Source organism: Stenella coeruleoalba (assembly GCF_951394435.1).
Source record: "Stenella coeruleoalba genome assembly, chromosome: 2".
Classification (NCBI taxonomy): Eukaryota; Metazoa; Chordata; class Mammalia; order Artiodactyla; family Delphinidae; genus Stenella; species Stenella coeruleoalba.
The window spans coordinates 163640098-163666033 of record NC_137147.1 but is presented as its reverse complement, the minus strand read 5'-3'; the positions used below and the strand labels follow the sequence as shown (position 1 = coordinate 163666033).

Genomic DNA, 25936 nt, shown 5'->3' with positions numbered 1-25936 from the left:
TGTAGATCAAAAAAATGTTTCTTAAAGTCATATAAGACATTCTGGAAGTCTAGGAGCAAATAATTTGAATTGGTAAAGTTGAAAATAATTTTTCAAAAATTAGTCAGGGACTCAAGCTTTTTGTGTGAGGTCATCTCTTCCTAACTAGAAAAATTATTATGAAGGTATGTAACCACAGATGATTTGGTGATTTATTATTAACACTTTTATTGAAGTGCACTGGCATTTTAAAAAACAATTAGAGATGCCTTATCATTTTGGGCTTTAAAAAGATCAATCCCTTTTCTTTGCTGTCAGTAAGATTAATGATAAACAGTTTTGCATAGAACATTTCTACATGTGTGCTGTTTTAATTTTCAATGAAAAGGTCCTTTTTTTTTTAATAGTTTTAAACCCAACGAAGGAGTTATCATCATAGGAGCCACAAACTTCCCAGAGGCATTAGATAAGTAAGTATTAAAATTTTTGTGATATATTCTAGAATAGTGATGAACTTTAAAAACATTGTGCTAAGTGAAGGAAACCCATCACAAAACATCACATATTATATGATTGCTTTTATATGAAATGTCTAGAATAAGCAGATCCATAGCAACAGAAAGTAATTTAGTGGTTGCCAGAGGTTAGGGAAAATGGGGAATAACTGCCAGTAGATTTGGGGTTTCTTTCAGCTGGAGGAGAGGGGGAGGGCGTAAAAATTCTCTAAAATTAGATTGTGGTGATGGTTGGGCAACTCTGAATATATTAAAAACCACTGGGTTACACTACCAAACGTAAAATAGATAGCTAGTGGTCAGCAGCGGCACAGCACAGGGAGATCAGCTTGGTGCTTTGTGACCACCTAGAGGGGTGGGATAGGGAGGGTGGGAGGGAGGCACAAGAGGGAGGGATATGGGGATATATGTATAGCTGATTCAATTTGTTACACAGCAGAAACTAACACACCATTGTAAAGCAAATTTATACTCCAATAATGATGTTAGAAAGAAAACTACACTGGGTTTTCGACTTCAAATTCTATGATATGAAAATTGTATCTCAGTAAAGCTGCTAAAAGAGTCTTCTCACAACTTAAACATCACAAAGCTTTTGGGTGGGGGGTGGAGAGGATTTTTAGAATAAAATTTACTATAGTTTAAAATTTTTATTGGTTTTATTATATAGAAGTTATTCATACTTTCATTTGATCTAATAGTTAGTTCTTGCCTAAGACTCTAGTTTAACATTTTGTACTTAATAGCAGTAAGTTGGATGTGTAGCGCTCATAATAGATTGCTGTAGAATTATTTGTTCCTTGACTGGCTGACTTGCATGTCTTTGTCTCTGACGGGTTGTATGCTATCTAGATGCACACATTTATCTATATGAACCTTTGTTCTGCCTTCCGGTTATTGAAACTGTTATTTGAGCCACGTTTTATAAGGAACTAATCTGAATATTTATGTTCAAAATAAATATTCGTTGCCATTGTCTTTCCATCTTCTCTTTAGGATGTCAGTCCTGTTTAACTTGACCTTCAGCACAGTCAGCTTATTAATTTATATTTTCTTTTTGTATTCTCCCTTTAGCGCCTTAATACGTCCTGGTCGTTTTGACATGCAGGTTACAGTTCCCAGGCCAGATGTAAAAGGTCGAACAGAAATCTTGAAGTGGTATCTCAATAAAATAAAGTTTGATCAGTGTAAGTCTTAATTCGATGATACAGACATTATCTCCATAAAATGGTAATATATCAATCCACCCTGTTTGTGGTCCTTACTCAGGATGTCTTAAAAGACAAATCCCTTTAAATGTCTATTTTTCTCTCCTCTTGTTTGTCCATAAAGTCCATTTCTCAATTAATGTGTATCCAGAGATTCTGTCATTTTGAATCCCGATTCTAAACAAAGTTTTCTTTGAGTACTTAGATAATACTTGATGAATCTTTGTATAAATGTTTCTTTAGATGAATGTAAAATATAAAATAATATAAAAAGCACCTGTATATTATGAGCATAGTACCTTATGATATAGTCACTTCGGGGCCAAAAGAGGGGAAGCAAACTATAAAACAAAACACATGGAAATATTATAGAACCACCTGAGTAATAAAAGCAGCTATTAAAGCTGCAGTATTTTCAAAGATATCTGAATCAATTCATAAAAGCAAATATGTTTCCGATAATAAGGGGGGCTATTATGTCCAAAGTTATTCCAAGATGAAATTCTGAAAACAAAACGTTGTCTATGAATGTGCTTTTTCAGTTTGGTTAGGCCATAATTAAAGGTTTGTAAGTCGTTATCTGGCAACTGTACCTTTCTTTGTTTATCACAAAGTTATTTAAATGTAAGAACTTTTGTCATTTGTCCCAATGACAATTTTAATGGTGTGTTTAATAGCAGTTTTGGCTTTTTCCCCTTAGAATTTAGTGAAGTAAGCTTTTGTAAAATTACAGTTCATGATGGCTATCTTCTTTCTTTTGCAATGTGAGTTCTTTATGAAGAGCTTTTTATTAGCTCTTCTGAAATTTTAATATTGTGTCCTGTCTGCATATAGCTGTTGATCCAGAAATCATAGCTCGAGGTACTGTTGGCTTTTCTGGAGCAGAGTTGGAGAATCTTGTGAACCAAGCTGCTTTAAAGGCAGCTGTTGATGGAAAAGAAATGGTTACGATGAAGGAACTAGAGTTTTCCAAAGATAAAATCCTAATGGGTAGGTTTTCTTTTTTTCTTCTTTTTTTTTCCCTATCTTATACTGTTCATTATGTTAGAGGAAAAATTCTTTTTTTTTAAATTGCCACTTGGTAATTTTTGGTTTGGTGGTACTTCACTCTTTATTTATTTATTTATTTATTTATTGGCTGCATTGGGTCTTTGTTGCTGCGCGCGGGCTTTCTCTAGTTGCGGCGAGCGGGGGCTACTCTTCATTGCGGTGCACAGGCTTCTCATTGCGGTGGCTTCTCTTCTTGTGGAACATGGGCTCTAGGAGTGTGGGCTTCAGTAGTTGTGGCTCACGGGCTCTAGAACTCAGGCTCAGTAGCTGTGGCACACGGGCTTAGTTGCTCCGCGGCATGTGGAGTCTTGCTGGACCAGAGCACGAACCCATGTCCCCTGCATTGGCAGGTGGATTCGTAACCACTGTGCCACCAGGGAAGTCCGAGAAAAAAACTCTTAATTTTGAGAGAAAGTTTATAAAAAATAAAGGTATAGAAACATGCAAATACATACTCTAACAGAGCAACACAGTTTGGCCTCTTACAGAACAAATATATTATAACTTATATTACACTCTTTGCGGGGCATGAGTGCCCATGTCTTTCCTCTTGTCCGATATTGCTGATAAAAGAATAGTTAATTTTACTGTTTTTCAGTATTTAATTTTTATTTTAAATCTTGAATTGCCTTCAAAACAGGTTAGTTATGATATTCCTGTTAAATTAGAAGTTTATTTTCTAGAAATAGAATTAAGCTTTTCCTTTTGATATAAGGATTAAGATGATAGTTTTTACAGTTTGGTTTTCAGTTGACAAATTATGGTTTACATGTGTTGTAGAGTGGAGTCAACTCATTTTTTAAACTTTCACACTTTTAAAATATTTATTAATGACATTAAATCATATTACTCTAAGAATGACTTTGAGGCAAAGGAGCTTCATTCATTTAAATATACCTTCCTAATGGAGTATTTTACTTAAGTAAATTTTTATTCTTAGGGCCTGAGCGTAGAAGTGTGGAAATTGATAACAAAAACAAAACGATCACAGCGTATCATGAATCTGGTCATGCTATTATTGCATACTACACTAAAGATGCTATGCCTATCAACAAAGCTACAATCATGCCACGAGGGCCAACACTTGGACATGTGAGTATCTTTAGTTTTTCTTTTCAGATAGTGCTCCCCAGGAGCTTATATAGGAAATTGCTGATGAAAACATTTCAAAAGAAAATTCAGCTACTTCCTAGGTGTGTTGATACTTTCTTCTTTAACTTCTTCAACTGTCTTGAAATCAGACATACTTGTGAAATTTATCTGCTAATAAAGGATATCCTTAATATTTCAGATAATATATTTACATTATGAAATGTAATTCAGGAATGACAGCAAAATATAATTCTTAAATATATAGTTGTTCTTTTCCCCTCAAAAGAAATTATGTATCATAGTGACTGGTTCAATAGTTTTTCTAAGTTTTTTCTCATTGAGTAGAAGTTTCATTTTCATATCTAATTATAGACTTTTTATTTATTTATTTAATTTTATTTTTGGCTGCGATGGGTCTTCTTTGCTGCATGCAGGCTTTCTCTCGTTGAAGTGAGAGGGGGCTGCTCTTCATTGCAGTGCGTGGGCTTCTCATTGCAGTGGCTTCTCTTGTTGCAGAGCACAGGCTCTAGGCGCGCGGGCTTCAGTAGTTGTGGTACATGGGCTCAGTGATTGTGGCTTGCAGGCTCTAGAGCGCGGGCCCAGTAGTTGTGGCGCACAGGCTGAGTTGCTCTGCGGCATGTGGGATCTTCCCAGACCCGGGCTCGAACCATGTCCCCTGCATTGGCAGGCAAATTCTTAACCACTGCACCACCAGGGACGTCCCTATAGACGTTTTAAACATTTTTGTGCAACGAGGGACAAACAGTTGTATTGCATCATCAACTACTTATTATTTATAAACTGCACTTTTGCTTTCCTCATTTTGTACATAGCTGGTTTGGTCATCAATCACCATGACCATCTCTATTAAATGCTGCTGAGCTTTCAGCATCATGGTATTAAGTAAGGTCATGGGAGACAAATGATAATTCAGGTTAATTAATGTAAGTGTTTCAAAACTGTGTCTGAATTTTTTCTTTGTTTTTCAATTGTCTAGGTGTCCCTGTTGCCTGAGAATGATCGATGGAACGAAACTAGAGCTCAGCTTCTTGCTCAGATGGATGTCAGTATGGGAGGAAGAGTGGCAGAGGAACTTATATTTGGAGCTGATCATATTACAACAGGTTGGCTGTAAAGAATAGCTTTGGTTCAAATTGTGTTTGTTGGTTTAAAGATTTTTTTTAACTTGAGTATTATGTATATTTTAAAATTTTAGGTGCTTCCAGTGATTTTGATAATGCAACCAAAATAGCAAAGCAGATGGTCACCAAATTTGGAATGAGTGAAAAGGTAATGGCTAATTTTAATCCTTCCTCATGTATCAAATGTTGATGTGCCAAGTGTCTCTTTGTGAGATAGGGCTCTCATTATAAGTTGATAGATTTTCCCCTATCTCATTCCAGATGGATTTAACAAAGCTTACTCTAAACTAAATGTCATTTTCTGAGAAATGTAACATACTCTTTCCATTCTAGCTGCTCAAACAGTAAGAGTTATTACTTCATGAATTAACCAAATGATAATATAAATTCTTTAGCTTTTTTTATTCATATGACATCGAAGACCTACTTGTTGAGCTTGCTTACTTTGCCCTTTCCACATACTTCACGTTCCTACATTATCACTGTGGCTCCATAAAGCATTTCCAGTACTCTGTGAAGTGTGGATTTCTGGACAGAATAGCTGCTAAGGTTTTCTAAGATGGTACTCAGAACAATACTTAGGATTTAACATTTTCTCTCTTGCTCACACTTTTTAGTATTATACTTGCAGAAGAATAATGAAGTTTTTTTGCCCTCAAGGGCATTTTTATATTGTATTTTTTCCTTGCCCCCATGATATTTATTTTCTTATGTATAGGATAGTACTTCCTCTGTTACATACATTAGTGTTGGAGGTTTTTCTGTTGGATTTCTTTCTTTTCATTGATTTTAGCTTGGAGTTATGACCTACAGTGATACAGGGAAACTGAGTCCAGAAACTCAATCTGCTATTGAACAGGAAATCAGAATCCTTCTGAGGGTAATGATCTTTTTTTTTTTAATGTTTATTTATCTATTTAGTCAAAATGTGCCTAAATATTTGGGTGCTTGCAAAAAACCTAAAGTTCCTCTGTTTTATAAAGTTAATAGGTGCACCGTTGCTGCCGTGATTAAATATGTCATAGACTGGAACCCCTGATCATAGACTGGATCTTTATTTTATTCTGGCCATAGGTTAAGAACTATATATATACATATACATATATATATATATACATATATATATGTATATGTATATATGTATGTATTTTTTTAAATAAATTTATTTATTTTATTTTTGGCTGCATTGGGTCTTTGTTGCTGCACTTGGGCTTTCTCTAGTTGCAGCGAGCAGGGGCTGCTCTTCATTGCGGTGGCTTCTCTTGTTGCTGAGCACAGGCTCTAGGGCGCGGGCTTCAGTGGCTGTGGTGCGGGACTTCAATGGTTGTGGCGCGTGGGCTTAGTTGCTCCGTGGCATGTGGGACCTTCCTGGACCAGGGATTGAACCCACGTCCCCTGCATTGGCTGGCGGATTCTTAACCACTGTGCCACTAGGGAAGCCCAGAACAATTTACATTGTGATTTAAATATTCAGTTCTACTTTAGCTGATATATTTCTAATATTTTATGTATTTTCTTTAATTTGATTATTTTACTTGGACATGGTTATGTTCAAAATGTCTAGTAATTGTATTGTGCTTATATGACCTGTGTTTCTTGGTGTTGGTAAATTCATTTTTACATTTTCCACCCAATTTTATAAGGACAAAAATATAATTCACTAGTAAAATATTGGCATAAACATTGTACAGGCAAATATGACACTGCCAAAAATGAACTGTTATTACTGCCGTTATTCATAAGCTGATAAACTTAATTCAGACTCACCTTTGGAAAGAGAGTTGAAGGATTTAAGTCAAGGTGGGTTGCAAAAAAAAAAAAAAATGTATGGAAGTCAGGGATCACCTTTAATGATACTGTATTACAATATTGAGAGGTAAGTGTTTTACCAAGTAAAAGAATGGAAATTATATCTTTTCTGGCCATTCTAGATTGAGTAAATTGGTGAAATCTCAAGAGGCAAAAGGAGCAAACTCCCTTTCCTTTTAGCACGTATTTTGAAAAGAGAAATAGATATCTGTGTTCACAGACCTTATTTAGAAAGCAGATGAGTACAATGTATACTTTTATTTCTTAAGTAGCTTTTTGTTTAAGTAGTCCTCAGTTATCTCTATGATAGATTTTGAGGTTAAAAATATAACATTTGAAAGTATGAAAGAGTTATCTTTAGGGAACCAAGCTTTTAAATGCTTTTATCTTTCATAAATAGAAGTCAATAGATTTTATAGTTTTTTAGGGTACATAAAGGCTTTTTATCTCATTTAGGGTTTTTGCTTCTCCTAAGGTTTCTGCCTCTTACATATCTGCTTTGTATTTCAGGATTCGTATGAGCGAGCAAAACATATCTTGAAGACTCATGCAAAAGAGCACAAGAATCTAGCAGAAGCTTTATTGACCTATGAGACTTTGGATGCCAAAGAGATTCAGATTGTTCTTGAGGGGAAGAAATTGGATGTGAGATGATAGCTCTTGATGCATTGTTGGTTTTATTGCAAGACCATAAGTAGCACTGCAGTAGTCGTATTTTGCAACACTTTTCTCCCATTCTTGGTATCACTCAAGGGTGTGAAACACTTTGTCAGTCTTTTGTCACATTTATCTAATTTTGATTATTCTCATGATGGACACCTACTGCAAATAGCAATTTATTAAAGAAAATAAAGAACTATCAGGATTGAAAACAGCTTGTTTGAGAAATGTCAATCAGTTATTAAGTTGAAAATAAGTAATGATTTTATGGTTGGTTACAGTGCTAGATGTGAATAGAAATTGTGCCTTTAGCTCTTGGGAAGTATTTTTACTTAGGAAAATAAAATTCTTGAAGGATTGTCTTTATTTCTAGATAGTACCACTTATCTTTGATAAAGAAATGATGCTATTTGGCTATTGGTAAATCATATTTCTACATACATCAGTGGAAACTTCATTAAGATGCACTTAATTATGATCTAGATTGACCATATATAAAGTGTTTTTTTAAAAATCTAAGAGTAGAGAAATGTGAACCTACAGATACAATTGGAATTTAAATGATTATTATAAGCTTTTTAAAATGCAGCTTGCATTTTCATGGTCTTTTTTTTTTTAACATTACTCTCACTCTGAAAATGAAGTTTATTTCAGAGCAGCAGTATTTTGTTAAATAAACAAGTAACACACCTCAAATTATGAATAACTATGTAATTATGCTTTGCATTAAAACCAAAATAAAACCAAAAACCCAGTCCCGTTCAGAGTGAACTTTTGAATTATGCTGTGTTAGAAATGGAAAGTTGTGTTTATTTTTCAGTCAGATTTTGTGAATATGAATGTGTTACAGAATTTACAGATGACTTTATTTAACTCAGTAGAAAAATTATTTTAGAGCACATTGTATTGGTTTTACAACCATATTATGTTCTTGAAGTGATTTTATTAAAATTACCTACAGTTTTCTAGTAACTTTTAAGCTGTATATGGTCTTCGTTGAGGTTGGTAGAGGGAGCTTGCTACATGATATTCTTGCCCTTTTATTTGGGTAATTTAAAATTTTGATGTACTTTCAAACTTAGAGAAACATTACCAGAATAGTACAAGGAATTCCCATATACCCTTGATTCAGATATACCAGTTATTTTCATTTGCCCATTCTTTATTGCCCCTGCTTCCTTTCTCCCTTTCTCCTCTCTTCCCTCCCTCCCTCCTTCCCTCCGCTTCTCTCTGTGTTTATATATATATGAGTATACATGTCTTTGCGTGGACACACGTTTTCATTTGTCTTGGTAGACTTCTAGAAATTGCTGTGTGATGTGGCGAGTTTCTGTTTAACTTTTTAAGAACCTGATGAACTGTTTTGAAAGTAACTATATAATTTTATGTTCCAACTACCAGTGTATGAAGGTTCCTGTTTCTCCATATGTTGTACAGTGTTTCTTATAGTCTTGTCTTTTTGACAGAGCCAATCTAGTGGGTATGAAGTAGAATCTCATTGTGGATTTAATTTTACATTTCCCTAGGACTAGTGATTTTGAACATCCTCTGCTAGGCTTTTGGTCATTTGTATATCGTCTTTGGAGAAATGTCTGTTGAAATCCTCCCTTCCCTCTTTGGGTTGTTGTCTTCTGTGTTGTAAGAGATCATATATTCTAAAGACAAGTCCTTGATCATATGGATCTTGTTTTTTTTTTTAATCCAGTCTGAAACTCTCTGTTGTTTGAGTAGGATGTTTAGTTCATTCATATTTAATATTTATGTAGTTTATGTATTTATGTAGTTGCTTTTACATCTGCCATTTGCATTTGTTTTCTGTTTTTCTCATATCTAAAGAGATCCCTGTGTTCCTCTTCTTTTTTTTTGGCTGCACAGCATGGCTTGTGGGATCTTAGTTCCCCAACAGGAATTGAACCCGGGCCCTTGGCAGTGAGAGAACGGAGTCCTAACCACTGGACTAACAGGAAATTCCCTGTTCCTCCTATTGTGAGTTATGTCTTAGCAGTTGCTCTAGGGATGACAGTATGCATTTATCACTCTTAATCACAGGCTCCTTCAAAATAATACAAGTTTAATTCTGTCAAAATGTAGTAAATTTGTTCCAGTATATCTCCTTTTCTTTCCTTTGTGCTATTGTTGTCATGTTACATCTGTACGTGTTACAACAACTTAATACAATGATTAACTACTGGTTTATATAATCTTAAATCCTCTGTCTTTATCTGGGGATGTCTTTATTTTGCCTTTGTTTTTTAAGAATATTTTTGCTGGATTTAGAATACATGATTAACAGTTTATTCTTTTCTTTTTTTTTCGCGGTACATGGGCCTCTCACTGTTGTGGCCTCTCCTGTTGCGGAGCACAGGCTCCGGACGCGCAGGCTCAGTAGCCATGGCTCACAGGCCTAGCCACTCCGCAGCATGTGGGATCTTCCCGGACCGGGACACGAACCTGTGTCCCCTGCATCGGCAGGCAGACTCTCAACCACTGCACCACCAGGGAAGTCCAACAGTTTATTCTTTAATCACTTTGAATGTGTCGTCCCACAGCCTCTGACTTCCATTATTTTTGGTGAAAAGACAGCTGTTAATGGTAATTTTGGTCTCCTTTTCCGATAGGTTGTTTTTCACTTGCTGCTTTCAAGAATTTTTTCTTAGCCTTGTCTTTTAACAGTTTGACTATGATGTTTATAAATGTGGACATCCTTGAGTTTTTCCTACTTGGGATTCGTTGAACTTCTTGGATCTGTAGATTAATGTTTTTCATCAGATTTGAGACGTTTTTGGCAATTATTTCTTCAAATATATTTATTTGCCCTTTCTCTCTTCTTCTGGGATTCTCCTTTCACATATGTTGATCTGGTTTCTGAGGCTTTGTTCATTTTTTTCATTGCTTTTCTCCCTCTCCTCTTCAGATTGAATACTTTCTGTTGATTCAGCTTCAAGTTCACTGATTCTTTCTTCTTCTTTCAACTGAATTTTTCATTTCATATATTATATTCTTCAGCTCCAAGTTTCTATCTGGTTCTTTCATATACCTGTATCTCTTTACTGAGATTCTTCATACATTGCATCATTTTCATCATAGCTCTCATTAATTTTTTAAACATGAATTCCATTAGTTCTTTGAACATGTTCATAATAGCTGCTTTTAAGTCTTTGCTCATTCTAACATCTGGAGATACTCAGTTCCTATTGAATGCTTTTCTTCCTCAGTAAGGGTACACTTTCTTCTTTCTTTGCTTTGTAATCTTGTTGAATTTCAGATAATGTAGCAATTACTAATTCTGAATTTTTCCCCAGAGGGTTGTTCTTGTTTTATTTAGTAACTTGCCACCAGTAAATTTGTGAAATCTGTCTCCACAGCAGTGTGCAGTCACCAATGTCTCTACTCATTTTTTAAAATAATAAATCTTGCTTCCTAAGCATTGCTGCTGGATTGCATAGCTTAGGTTATAGCCAAAGATTGGACAGAGGTTGTGTTCAAACCCCATCAGTCAGGCCTCCACTCTGCCAGTGGATCTGTGTGGGCTGGCAAGTACATTCAGTGTTCAGGTCATTTTCAAGTCTGTTCTGGTCTGTGCTTTCTGTTGGGCTTTTTTGCTTCTCCCTTGTGCATATGTGCAGGCTTTGGCAACCATGGGTATGTGGGTGGCCTGAACCAGCTTCAGTTTCCGCTTTGCATGCCTGTACATCTGGAGTATATAGAGTGCTTATCAAACCCAGATGGCTGTCTTACCTCCTAGAACTTCCGGTGAAATCCCTAGCTACTCTGTTGTTTGCCCCAAACAGGACTACAACCTCACTGAGCCTTGTTTGCTTACCACTGAGCTCCCAGGTTAACTTACAATGCATCATATCAAATGAGTCCCCCTCTGGCAGTGACAACAAGCCTTGTTCCCTGGGTCTGCTGTTGCCCTGGTTGAACTACTGCACCCGTAGACCTGGCCCAGGATGTGGCAGCACGGTAATCCCACAGGCTCACAGGTTATTTCCCTAACTGGGTTTCATGAATAAGCACTTCTTAGTGTGTTGCAGATCTTCAGTTAATTTCCAGAGTGCTGAAATGGCTGTTTTATTAAACAGTTTATCCAAATTTATAGCTGCTTTTTAAAAAATGGAGAGGGAAGAGATATGGGAACATATGTATATGTATAACTGATTCACTTTGTTATAAAGCAGAAACACACCATTGTAAAGCAATTATACCCCAATAAAGATGTTAAAAAAAGAAAATGGAGATGATTTGTCAACCTCCTCCCCTCATCATGCCAAAAGTATATTTCCCCAGCTTATTCTGAGTCACATTTCAACCAAATCAGTTTAATAAGAATGGACTTTGAGAGGGCTTGTAAACTTTTTAAAGCTGTCCATTGAAAGCTACCACAATGCCAGAGTTTTACAAGTAACCTATACCTATTAAATAGATTACTTGTGGAAATTGATAAATGTTTTATTTTTAGATATTCTTCGTTCATATTCATTTTAAAGTAAATACTGAGTTACTACAATCTGGCTAGTTATAAGCATTTTTCTTAATGTAAGTATGTAATATTTTAATAAAATATGTTGGAATGTAGACTTGATCTTTGAATTGAAAAAATAACACCTAGTCGTGGACATAAAATTTGGAGAGTTGATACATTTGAACTGAGGATTTTATTTCTATGCAGATTCTCCCCTGCCCCCATTCTGTCACATGAATCCCTATCCTTTTGGGCAAGAATGTGATTCCCCGACACACACCCCTCCCCACCTTTAAAACAGAAACTTAATTTAGTTATGTATCAATGCTTCATATGGGAATATAATGGATAGCTAATCTGTTATGAATTTGAGAATGTATTTCATGAAAAAAGAAATTACAGAGCTGCCAAAGAGAGAGGGTGAGAGGGAGAGAGGTTGTAAAACCTAGTTTGGGGAACTTGATATGAATCTAATCTGCAGTTCTGGGAGCAGGTATGTAACTCATACCCAGGGAACCTGGAATCTGAAGGAACTGGTAGGTTACTTTGGCTCAGGACAGGAGAAGAACTGCTATGTGTTGAGACTGTTCTGCACTCTTAGCATTTGCTTTGACAAAGACTGTTTGAGTGCTTATCGAGGACCAGATGTTAGTCAAGCGTGAAGGAGAGAAAGTGAGCCATGGTGGTGGATCCACGTTGGATACCACACAAAAGGGCCACTTAGAGGTGTGAACAGGCCTCAGAACAGGACAGTCCAAAGTGGGGCTCTGGATTCCTTAAGAACTAAGAAGAAAGAATAAATTACATTCACTTAGGTCAATGGAGTTACAGGTGAGAACAGCTGTGGGCACAGAAATGCCCCTGAGAGAAAGAGTCAGCTCTAAAACAATTGCCAGATCCAGACTGCTCAAAACCATCTCACATAAGAACTCTACCGCCTCCTGCAGTTTTGAACCTGGCAGCATGGGAAACCCTAATTAGCCAGCTGAAGGAAGGGGACCATGCCTACTTTCCACCCCTACTGCAGGTGGTCTGCCTGTAGCATGGCCTAGCTGATTAACTCTGACTTGGCATTTTTATAGTTCCGTATAGTTATGCGGGGCTGGACATTGTTTTTCAGTGCTTTGTGAGTTAAAGCAACTCTGGACTTATTACTTGAGAGTAAGGGTTTTCAACCTGGGTTGGGAGAAGAACCTCTGAATATTTAAAAGGGTAGTGGGAGATGAAGTTGCCTTCTAATTATATCCCATGAGTCAAAAATAGTGGTTACATATATTAACAGATTTTTGTTTGAACATTTTTCTGGGTGATATAATTCTATTCATAAGATTTTTCAAAATTGAAATATTTGTGTAATTTCCATCATAATCATGTATGGGGTATGTGTGTGAGTAACTATTTTAACAAAGCTTCTAATGTCTTAGTATTTTTTAAAATTTTTATTGACGTATAGTTAATTTACAGTGTTGTATTTCAAGTGTACAGCAAAGTGATTCAGTTATACATATATATATCTATATATATTCTTTTCCAGATCCCTTTCCATTATAGGTTATTACAAGATATTGAGTATAGTTCCCTGTGCTATACAGTAGGTCCTTGTTTATCTGTTTTATATATAGTAGTATGTATATGTTAATCCCAAACTCCTAATTTATCTCCCACCACCATCCCCCTGCTATCCCCTTTGGTAACCATAAATTTGTTTTCTATGTTTGTGAGTCTATTTCTCCTTCGTAAATAAAATAAGTTTATTTGTATCATTTTTTTTTTAGATTCCACATATAAGTGATATCATGATGTCTTTCTCTGACTTGACTTCACTTAATAATCTCTAGGTCCATCCATGTTGCTGCAAATGGCATTATTTCATTCTTTTTTATGGCTGAGTAATATTCCATTGTATATGTATACTACATCTTCTTTATCCATTCACCTGTCAGTGGACATTTATCGAAAAGACACATGCATCCCGGTGTTCATAGCAGCACTATTTGCAATATCCGAAACATCATGGAAGCAACATAAATGTCTTGGTATTTTTTATGTCATTTTATTTTTTCCTCCCCCTTATATGATATTTTATTGTACTATATTATGGTTCAGTATTCTTTCCCCTTAAAATTCCTATGCAATTTAGTCATGTTATATTTCCATAATCATTATCAGTTTAATATTTTTAATATTGAAATAGCTAATCTAGGGATTTAGTAGAATGATCTATTTATTGTTTAAATGGGGACAAGAGAAACTGCTTTTAGTTGATTACAGCTCTTATTTCCCCCTTTATTCTATTGATAACATTTTTATGCTTATGTTAAAATTCAGGAATTATTTTGTGGGATCTTATTGTTTGCTCTCCATTTTATGTTGGTAAACTCTAAGGTTATATATATATCCTTGGTCCTTTTAGCTTCTCTCTATATTTTTGTATCATCTGTATGCTGATGACTTCTTAGTCTTTCTCTACAGCCCTTTTCCATTTAGGCTACATGTCCAACTGTTTTTCTCCATAGCATTTGATTTGTATGTTCATAAGAAGCTGTTCTTGGGGACTTCCCTGGTGGTCCAGTGGTTAGGACTCTGCACTCCCAATGCACGGGGCACAGGTTCAAACCCTGGTCTGGGAATTAAGATCCTGCATGCCACATGGCGCGGCCAAAAGAAAAAGAAGAAGAAGAAAGAAAAAGCTGTTCTCTAATTTATTGTTTCTGTGTCTGCCTTTTCCCACCTGGTGTTGAGTTCTAGGAAGAAATCTTGAACACTTGTATCTCTAAGACTAAATGGAGTGCTTTATAGGTAGACAGCTAATAAATTTTCAGTGAGTGAAAGAATAATAGGCATTCAGTAGATTGATCCTAATTCCCCCATCAGGCAGAGCACTGGAACAGATGGGTCAGATTCTCCATAGACGTTAAATAATGCCATAGAGGATGTGAGTAGTAAGTGGTTTTTTCGTCTTTGAAAATATCGCAGTGAATATAACAATAAAGAAGATGGAATGTCTTCCTGAGGAAAATCTGCCTTCTTTTTTGGAAGATAAAATGTGCAAGGTAGGACTGAATGCCAGGCTAACAGTATCTTTTACACAGAGGATCTGTCAACTGGATAAAAAGAACTTTAAGTTCTGCAGCATGTGAAATTCCTTAAGTATTCTGGATTGATTTCATACAAGATGTGTTTTATCTTTGATCAACCAGTTGCCTCCATTCACAGTCCTGAGGCATGTTAACGACCAGTTGTTGGTAAACTTGAGATGTTAGGAATGTCTGTATAACTCTCCTGGAAGTTCTGAACTAGGTGATGAAAGAGACAGAGGTGCAAGAAGACGGAGAAAGAAGAGACAAAATATGGAGGATTGGAGAAGATGGTTGCTAAAGGATTTCCAGGAAGAACAAAAGAGAGACTGTGTTTATATTATTCGGAAATAAGCATCGTTATCTAAAAAGAAACCCAAATCAACTATAACCAAAATATCAAATGACTGAATGATTATAAGAAATTTGTGAATCAAACTGTGCAAAGCCTGGGGCTTCCCTGATAGCGCAGTGGTTGAGAATCTGCTGCCAGTGCAGGGGACACGGGTTCGATCCCTGGTCCTGGAAGATCCCAAATGCCTCGGAGCAACTAAGCCCGTGTGCCACAACTGCTGAGCCTGCACTCTAAAGCCTGTGAGCCACAACTGCTGAGCCCGTGTGCCACAAGTACTGACGCCCACACTCCTAGAGCCCGTGCTCTGCAACAAGAGAAGCCACCGCAGTGAGAAGCCCATGCACCGCAACGAAGAGTAGCCCCTGCTCGCCACAACTAGAGAAATCCCACATGCAGCAATGAAGACCCAACGCAGCCTAAATTAATTAATTAATTTAAAAAAACTATGCAAAGCCTGATGCACAATGTTTCCTGGTGGAGGGAGCATAGCTCCCACCAAGTAGAAGCATCTTGTCAGCATTAACTCTGCTAGGCCAAAAGGTTCATAATTTTTTATTTTTAATTTTGCTGAAAGATAATGTTTTATACTGTTACAGCACAAAGAAAACTGACTTCAAAATTTATCAAAACTTAATGTGATTTTTTTTCTTCCTGTTTGGGAAGTTGATAGGAGGGCAAGTGCATACTTGTACCCTGGTTCCGCTTTCTGTATGCTGCTTCATCCTTGTTAGATTTTAAGATTCTTAAGTTCATGCTTCTTCTTAGTGTCATAAGATCTCCTCAAATCCTCTCATATAAAATTTGAAGAAAGAGTTGTTAAAGGAGTACATATATGGTAAAAAGAATGTCTCTCTTGGTTGGGTTTTATAAAAAATACACCTTTTCTTTTTTTTTTTAAATACACCTTTTCTAAAAGTGAACTGTTACTATGCTTCTCGGTACCCCGAATCACAAATTTCATTTATCCACCAAAGCTGCTGTTGGTCACTGTTAGAACTGATTATATGGTTAGCATTATATTTTGTAAATTACTTGTGATGCCAAGGTGATGTTTAGGATTTGTGCTTAACTCTGGGGGAAATATTTCTTTAAATGGATAATGCTGATTTTTTTTAAGAGAGTTAACATAAATCATAACAGTGGGAAAATAAATTTTTACCAGAACTTTTAAACTATCTCCTATTTCCTATGCACCTAATACCATCAGCATGAAGTCATCCACATAATGGGTAAATTTGATGTCCTGTAAGGTAGTGAGAATATCAAGATCTCGGTGGATTAAATTACCACAGAATTATCAGCATTTGATGAACAAATGTTGTCTTGAGGCAAGATGATGAAGGTTGAACCCCTATCCATATCAAGTAAGAGTAGAAAGCTTCTGGTACCCTTAGTTAATTTGTGAACTGATTGTATCCTTTGATCATTAAAAAAAAAAAATTTAGGGGACTTCCCGTGCAGTGCAATGGTTAAGACTTCGCCTTCCAATGCAGCGGGTGTGGGTTTGATCCCTGGTTGGGGAGCTAAGATCCTTCATGCCTCACAGCCAAAATAACCAAAACATAAAACAAGCAGTATTGTAACAAATTCAGTGAAGACTTTAAAAATGGTCCACATCAAAAAAGCTTTTTAAAAAATTTAGTTCCTTGATTGTAAACAAAGAAAGAATGTTTTATTAATTATGCATGTTAATGCCTTATCTGTATTTGCATTTATACTGAGTGTGTGTGTGTGTGTGTGTGTGTGTGTGTGTGTGTGTGTGTGTGTGTGTGGCTGCACCGGCCCTGGCAGCAAAAGCGCCAAGTCCTAACCACTGGACCGCCAGGGAATGCCCTAAACTAAATTTTTTGGTCACAAATTTTATGTGGCCAAATGTACTGATATTTTCTTTTGACACTTCCATTGTTTTTGTTTGGAAAATCTTCAAAAACTTATAAATAATACCACTCATCCATATTTTCTTCTAAAATATTTAATGGTTTCATTAAAAAGACTAAACATTTTTACTAACCTGGAGTTTCTTTTGGTGTATATGTTGAGATATGTAGTTAACTGCTTATCACTAATTGATTTTTCCCAAACCATTTATTAATAATCTATATCATTCTCATTGATTTGTATAGTTTCTCTTATGTTAATAAGTTCTCACCTCCTACTGTTTTCCAGTAATATGCTTACTCTTCTGTAGGCTAGTATTTAATAATTATATTTTTATATTTACTAATTATATATTTTATAATCTAACAGAAAAAATTTATCTTTCTTTAAACATATTTAAAGCTATTTTATTTTAACTAGAAACAAATCACTATATGTCTGTGCAAAAGCAACATATGTTTATTGCTGAAAAGTTAGAAAATATAAATAAGAAAATAAATATGAAAGAAGGAAGACCTTAGTAGTGAGAGTGGATGTAGCTATGCCTCATTCTCCTAACACTGGGTCCCCCACGTGCAGGGTTCTGAGGGGTGATGTTAAGCTTTATGCCCTACCTCCTTCCCCTCTTAGAACCCACTTGGGTCCCAGGTTGGTGACTGAGGCACCTAATTTGTTTCCAGTGAAAAAAGTTTGGCCACAAAGGGGATGGCCATAACACCTTTCTTGGTACCAACTCCTTATAAAACTAAGAGGTCCTATGTTTGCCACAGACTCAAGCGAAAAACGGCTTAAGACTTTATGAAGTAGAGGATGCCGACCAGTTTTTCTTGTAGATGGAAGTGCATTGCTGGCTGACTATAGTCATGAGAAAATAAGCTCAGTACCAATAAGAGAATGATAATAAGAATAAGAGAAAATAAGCTCAGTGCCTTCTCATAGGAAGCAAAGACCCTCGGAAGGGCTAAAGTAGGCACGTTGCCAACTGATGCTCTATATCCTCACAATGCTGGGGGGTCAGGGACACAGGGGATAGTCTGGATTCTATGGGGGAGAAGTATGGAAGTAAAACAGCTGAAATTTTAACTTGCATTCCTAATGAGTTTCAATGTTTGAGAGTTACAAAGAAAAGTTACAAACACCCCAGTCTGACTACGGAATCTCAGGAGTCACAGATGGTGTCTACTCTGGCTAGGTAGCGAAGGTAGGAAGAGGGTGAAAATCTTTTCCAGCTATAAACTGCCATGATAAGCAGAAATTATCCTAAGGGGGCCACAGAGATGAGGGGTATGTTGGGTATGAAAATGCTCAGATCAGGTCTCCAGTGCTAGGGACAGGGTAACCAACCATGCCAGTTTTCCCAGGACTGTCTTGGTTTTATCACTGATAGTCCTGTGTCCCAAGAATGCCCCAGTCCTGGGCAAAGTGGGGAACCTACTTGGGACACATAGTAGACTGACAGCCCCAGCAGCTGTCCTTCTGGATCCACGTCTGTGTCTGTCCTATGCCCATGCTTCCCACGACTGCTCCCAGCCATTATACCCACAATAGGGGTAAAATACAGGCCCATTCCTGGAAGATGCGGGATTTATTTTTCATATGACTTTGGCTCCAGGATTCCCCTTTGGCCTGGCCAGAAATGTTGTTATAACTGTGCTGCAGTTTTAGACTCTCTCTACCCAATCCTCTTTGTTTCCCTCTACCTCCACTTCTTCCATTCTTCCTAGCTCCCTCTCTCCATAATTTTCTATGGCCACTTAACATATTACCACAAATTTTGTGGCTTAAAACCACACATATTTATAGTATAGTTCTGGAGGTCAGAGGTCTGAAATGATTCTCACTGAGCTAAAATCAAGGCTGCATTCCTTTCTGGAGGGTCTGGAGGACAATTAGTTTTCTTGTCTTTTCTGACTTGTAGAGGCCACCTGTATTCCTTGGCTTGTGGCCCCTTCCATCTTCAAAGCCAGCAATGACCTGTCGAGTCTTTCTCACATCATTCTGACACTTCTGACTCCTCCTTCCACGTATGAAGGACCCTTGTAATTTCACTGGACCCACCTGAATTTGTTCAGGCATCCATAACATGGATCATGGATTTTTTCATCATAAAACAGGTATTACTCTGACATTATTAATTCCATTAGCATATCTATTAAATAAATATGCAGGAAACCACCAGGGCATTATTTGAGTCTTAGATAAGCATGGGAGCTCTAAGCAACAACTTTACTTTAAAAAAAAAAAAATTTATTTATTTATTTGGCTGTGCCAGGTCTTAGCTGGCAGCACTTGGGCTCTTTTAGTTGCAGCATGTGGCATCTAGTTCCCTGACCAGGGATCGAACCTGGGCCCCTGGCACTGGGAGTGTGAAATCTTAACCCCTGGACCACCAGGGAAGTCCCTAAGCAACAACTTTCTAGAGGGCATCTGTTTGCAAAGAAATCTGGGAATCTTAGTTTTCAAGTGCTTGGGGATCCAGGTAGCATTTGACAAAGGACATACAGAAGTTCAGAGTTGGCCTAGCATATACTCCTTGAGTATCTCTGGTCTATACAGAAACACTAGAATCAACCAAATCTTGACAACCTACCTGGAGTCCTGGTGTGTGGTTCTCATCTCCCTACAGCCTGGTAATGTCTTTGACCCTCATTCCAGGCTGCATCAGCAAGTGTCAGAGTCTTCCTCAGATGTCACCATAGGGAGCCTTTACTGGTCTCATAGGTCACCCTGGGGAGTACTGCAGAGACAAATAGAGGACAAAAGATAATTTTCTGGTTGGGCTATTATAGGAAGAAAATTGTGGGTGGTCAGAGTTGAAACCAGTCACACACACCAAAACCATTTGGTCCAGCTAAGCTGGATAGACCTAAGAAATGTTTTTTGTTTTTGTTCATTGCTCTTTCACCGGTGAAGACACTGTCTGGAACCAGCTATCACTTCAACAGGGACCCTGCCTCCTTCCAGAGTTTTTCGGTGCAATTGCTTTCTTTCTTTCTTTTTTTTTTTGGCTGTGCTGCATTCCCCAACCAGGGATGGAACTCGTGCTTGCTGCAGTGGAAGCAAGGAGTCCTAACCTCTGGACCTCCAGGGAGTTCCCCCAGCAGCAATTTCTGCTGAAGGTCTGGACACCTGACTTCTGAGTCACTAATTCCAAACAATTTGTTGTCAAATCATTCAACCTACAAAGCACAAAATGGCATTAAATTGCCTCTGAAGAATAAGTACCTAAATTAATACCTGTGCATTTGTCTTGCTGTAAAATATGGCTGCCAAACTTTCAAATTTTGCTGGTGCATCTTGTGCAATGGTGGTATCTGTTACTTTTTAATTTGGTTAATAAAAATTCTTAAAATCATTAACATGATTTTGATCTTCAAATCATTAACAAATGTAATAGAAACCTGCTGAGTTTGGGGATAGCTGGTTTTGTATTAACTGTTGTTGTGAGCCTGCTTCTGCTTCTGTCTGTTTCACCCACAATACCAGGTTTGGTTTAATTGTATTGTAACTGTATAATTACAGTAATTGTATAATTACTGGATCAAGTACTACATTAAAAGGAGTTTCTGTATACAGTCGCCTGTTTCTACCAGTATGGAGTATGGAGTCAACCTATTTTGCTTTATTCCTAAGAAATGGAATAAAGATGGAAACACAAATTACAGATAGAGAAAGATGGAAGCAAGGGAAAAGATTATTTAAAGTTTGGGAAATTTTAGAGAATATGGGACAAGTATAAAGCATAAGAGGATTCATAAAAATGGAGATGATAAGATTCCACAAGGTCACTATGATGATTAGATTTAGGAGTGGGAAACAGATTTGGGTGGATAAAGCAAAGGAGCAAAGAGACTATTAAGAGTAAACAAAAGTTAGATGTCCCTATTAGTTAGCTAATTGCTGAAAAATTTGGCTAGTAGAATTTTAGGGAAATTTAGCTATATTGATTTTTTAAATTTGTAGCAACGATCTTATACTTCAATAAAAACAGTATCTTGTTTGCATTCTACTTGATTTTTTTTCACCTGCATACTATTCTTCAATACTCTTCAATCTATACCAACCAGTTTGTGCCTTCCTTAAGTACTGCCAGAAACTATCAACTCTCTCCTGTTACAAAATTATAGCTTAAAAAAGTTCTTCACTCTGGTTGTCAAAAGAATACACAGATATCAAACAACAATCATTTACAAATTATAATGAAAGAATAATATACCATTACCAAAAAAAGCCCAGGTACAGATATATCAAGAAGTGTACAGGATTTACATAATGAAAAAAGCTACCAAAGGCTAATGAAGGACATAAAATAAGACAAATTGAGACATAACATGTACCTGGATACACTGATACGAGAGACTGATTCTCAGTTAAAATTCTCTTAACCTAATTACAATCAAAATCTCACAAAGAACTCTCTTTAGCTTGGCATAGTGATTAAAAGTTCATCTCAAATAATGTAGAGGTAAACATTTCCAAGAGAATACTGAAAAGGAAGAATAAGGAGGGGAACCTTGGACCTGTAATAGATATTTATATTTTATACACTACTGACGCTAGAAGAAGCAGACCAGAATGGAAAACCCAGAAACAGAAAAAACATCCGAGAATTAAATGTAAGATTAAGGGGTAAACTAGGTGAGGAAAGATGGATTGTTTGGGACAAGTGGATAATCATTTTTTTAAAAGTTCTCAAATGTTACACCATGCTCCAAAATAAATCTTGAATTGATTAAAGATTTAATTAGGGGAAAATAAAAGCAAAAACTAAAATATAAGTGAAGAAAATGTGCAGACGGAACGCTGGGCCACAGGGGAGCGTCAGGAGGCATGCGGAAACGCGTCTTCATTTCATCTGGACAACCTGCGTTGGTTTCTCCTTAAGTTTGCACTTGATGACACCTGTTGCCACGGTCTCTGGAACCATGAAAACAGCTTTCTGTAGTTACATCTGTTAAATTCCATGGAGAAAGCCTGGGGCCCAGAGGGATGTGGAAAGGAATAAACTGAGGGATAAGGAGATTTAGAGAGTATTTTTAGGGGAGCTCTCTGGGGACGTGGCCTTCAGCATCCTGGAGCTCCCCGCCACTCTAGCCCCAGTCGCATGCGAAGACGACTTTCTCACGGGAGATTCTAACATTTGCAAATGTCCGGAAACGCTCAGCCAGCTCGCACCAACGTTGGAAAAGAACCCAGCGCGGCCCACAAAGAATCGCAGAGATTTCAGACGCTTGGGTCTCGCACATGCGCACTGGGTACTCCTGGTCTCCGGGCCTCTGTGCGCAAGCGCAGTGACGCCTTCTTACAAGGCGCGCACGCGCACTGCGTTTAGCTGTATCGCTTGGCTAGGGTTAGTCTGGGCTGAAACATGAGAAACCGCGGAGTTTCCCAGCTGGGATGTTGTGGCCAGACCGCGTTGGCTTATCTGTACCGCTAGTGTTAGGCTCGGGAGACTGTGAGAAGCCGAGGGGGAGGTGAGGTGTGTCTGAAGCCTGTAGGCTCTGCAATGAAGAAGATTTTTGGCTTCGGAAGTAAGAAGGGCGAGTCGCCCTTCGGCTCCTTCACCAGCTCGCGGAGAGAGAGCGGTAATCGAATCAACTCCCGGCCCGAGTACCACATCCGAGACAAGGATCTCGGGAAGATCCACAAAGCTGCCAGCGTGGGCAACGTAGCCAAAGTGCAGCAGATTCTGTTGCTTGGGAAGAATGGCTTGAACGACAGGGACAAGATGAACAGGTAACTGGGGCGGGCGGGAGGAGGCGGGGCGGGCCTGGGTGGGGTCCCTGCTGTCAGTTTCCCCTCCGAGGCTCGTGGACACCCACGTGGGATCCCGCGCCCCGCAGACTTTATAGGCAGCAAAAGCCTTAGCTGGTTTCGAACCCGCTCATGATTCCCCTTATAGAGCACTTTACTGACAGTTTTAAAGTCATTTGACTGAATGTCAGTAACCACAGAAACGAAATTAAACATGAACAGTATCTTATTTTTAATGTACACATTTTTATACCGTAATGTTATATGTTACAGAGAAGTGCATAATGAGGAAAATGATCTGTCTCATGACAGATAAACTTCTGGACTAAAAATTCTTCAGATACAATCCAGTATCTTTTTTAAAAAAAATTTATTTATTTATTGCTGTGTTGGGTCTTCATTGCCGTGCGCGGGCTTCTCATTGTGATGGCTTCTCTTATTGTGGAGCACGGGCTCTAGGCGCGCGAGCTCAGTTAGTTGTGGAAGGTGGGCTAGGTAGATGTGGAACATGGGCTAGGTAGTTGTGGCTTGCCGGCTCTAGAGCGCAGGCTCAGTAGTTGTGGCCCATGGGCTTAGTTGCTCTGCAGCATGTGGGATCTTCCTGGACCAGGGCTCGAACCCGTGTCCCCTGCATTAGAAGGCGGATTCTTTTTTTAAAAATTTATTTATTTTAATTTATTTATTTTTGGCTGTGTTGTGTCTTCACTGCTGCACGTGGGCTTTCTCTAGTTGCAGCGAGTGGGGGGCTACTCTTCGTTGCAGTGCGTGGGCTTCTCATTGGGGTGGCTTCTGTTGTTGTGGAGCACGGGCTCTAGGTGCACGGGCTTCAGTAGTTGTGGCATGTGGGCTCAGTAGTTGTGGTTTGCGGGCTCTAGAACGCAGCCTCAGTAGTTGTGGCACACGGGCTTAGTTGCTCCACAGTATGTGGGATCTTCCCCGACCAGGGCCCAAACCTGTGTCCCCTGCATTGGCAGGCGGATTCTTAACCTCTGTGCCACCAGGGAAGCCTGCAGTATCCGTTTTATATCAGTGTACACCTATGTATATATGTTCTCTACTGAAGGACCTTAGAAGACAGCTTTGAAGTGGGAAGATGGCTGTGTCCTTGAATAGGAAGACTCATTTTCTTAAAATATGGTCTTCCCATATTTAAACCAAATAAGCATATGGTGGTTTAAAATTTTTTGAGTTTCACATGCTTTCTTTATTTGTTGTGATGAAATTAAAAGTTTTATGTAGTAGACAAAGATTTGCCCTTCTAGATATCAAAATGTGCTGTAAGTTCCCACAAATTATTCGTTTACTAACAACTGAAAAGACAGATAAGTGAATGGAACAGAATAGAAAATGCCCAAACACCCAAATATATGTAAGACTTTAGAACTTGAACTGATGACATTTCATATTAGAAGGAAAAAATAAATTGTTTGTAAATGGTGGAGAAGTAAACTGCTAACTATTTAGAGAAAAGTAACTAGATTTTTATCTCACAAAAATAAGTTTCAGATGGAGTACAGATCAAAAATTTTAAATATTCAAAGTGAGAAAACGACTAGAAGAAAACAAAATTCCTATTTATACATTTTTTGTGCTGACAAAGACCTTCTTAAGAATGACTTCAAAAGCAAGAATTCTGGAGGTTGATTTAACAACATAAAAAAATTAAAACCCTCTGTAGATCAGAAAAGAAGATTAACAAAATAAAAGACAAAGAGCTTTTAAAATATATCAACATATTTGTATCAGGCAAGAAAACATATCTTCATTTTACAGAGAATTCTTTGAAATCAGTAAGGGGAAAAAACCTCTAATTTGAAATTGAGCAAAGTACTTTTTTGCATATCCATAAGTGACCAATGGATATAGGAAAAAAAATTTAGCATTTCTGGTAATAAAAGGAATTTAAGTTAAAGAGGAATGAAAAACATTTTCCCTTCACAAAGTTTGTGAAGATGAAGAACAGTGGTGCTTATACTGCTGTTTAAAGTCTAAGTTGCTTTTGACTTTTCAAATAGGCAATTTGGTGATAAGTACCACATTTAAAAAATGTATATTCCCTTTACACATCAATTCGCTTTACACAAATAAGAGGTAAATAATTAGAGATAAATTAGAGATAGGTAACATACAATTTGTTGTTCTTAACACTGCTTAAAATAGCAATGTATTAAGACAAACTCAAAGATTTTAAAAATAAATTACAGTGTATCTGGTATGGAGTAATATGTGACCATTGAAGGTGGCATAGATAACAGATGTGTGTTGACCTGCAGAGATGTACTTTGGTAGAACATTGAGAAAAAAAAATCAGTTTCCTTATATATAAACACAAGAAGACTATGGTCTTATCTTAGGCAAAAATATGTACAAAAATATGATAAAATTTGTTATTTCTGCACACTTATAAGTGAAGCTTTCTTTTCCTTTTAAAAAAATCTGTGGGGCTTCCCTGGTGGCGCAGTGGTTGAGAGTCCACCTGCCTATGCACAGGATGCGGGTTTGTGCCCCGGCCCGGGAGGATCACACATGCCACGGAACAGCTGGGCCCGTGAGCCGTGGCCGCTGGGCCTGCGCGTCCGGCGCCTGTGCTCCGCAACGGGAGAGGCCACAGCAGTGAGAGGCCCGCGTACTGCCAAAAAAAAAAAAAAAAAAAAAAATCTGTGATTTCTAAAGTGAACATGTACAAAAATTCTAGTAAATGTTTAGTATTAGTGAAATAATTCTGGGAGAGAGCAGGAATATGAATCTTGTACAGATAAAAATAATTCCTCACTTTCTATTTTTTTTGGAAGTTTTTCAAGGATTGATATCTTCTGACAACTTTTAACCTCTTCAGAAGTAAAGGGAATCTTTTTATCCATGCCTGTAGATTTTACTAGGTATATATTTCGCTATATACACGTTTTTGATTTTGTGTAACTTTATTACCTATAATATGTAAATGATTATAGA

At 37.6% G+C, this 25936-nt stretch overlaps 2 protein-coding genes across 2 annotated transcripts in view; both read left to right on the top strand.

The window, feature by feature from the left end:
- The window catches only part of YME1L1 (YME1 like 1 ATPase), a 40800-nt gene extending 23501 nt beyond the window's left edge, over window positions 1-17299 (top strand). Inside the window, exons 12-19 of the mRNA XM_079907654.1 lie at window positions 387-449; window positions 1569-1681; window positions 2537-2692; window positions 3693-3844; window positions 4842-4968; window positions 5061-5134; window positions 5780-5866; window positions 7306-17299. Of these exons, the coding sequence (XP_079763780.1) occupies window positions 387-449; window positions 1569-1681; window positions 2537-2692; window positions 3693-3844; window positions 4842-4968; window positions 5061-5134; window positions 5780-5866; window positions 7306-7449 (916 nt within the window). The 3' untranslated portion in view covers window positions 7450-17299. The remainder of the gene's footprint in view (window positions 1-386; window positions 450-1568; window positions 1682-2536; window positions 2693-3692; window positions 3845-4841; window positions 4969-5060; window positions 5135-5779; window positions 5867-7305) is intronic.
- Window positions 17300-22557: 5258 nt separating this feature from the next.
- ANKRD26 (ankyrin repeat domain containing 26) overlaps window positions 22558-25936 on the top strand; it is a 92343-nt gene continuing 88964 nt past the window's right edge. The window contains exon 1 of the mRNA XM_079914893.1: window positions 22558-22966. Within this exon, the coding sequence (XP_079771019.1) occupies window positions 22737-22966 (230 nt within the window). The 5' untranslated portion in view covers window positions 22558-22736. The remainder of the gene's footprint in view (window positions 22967-25936) is intronic.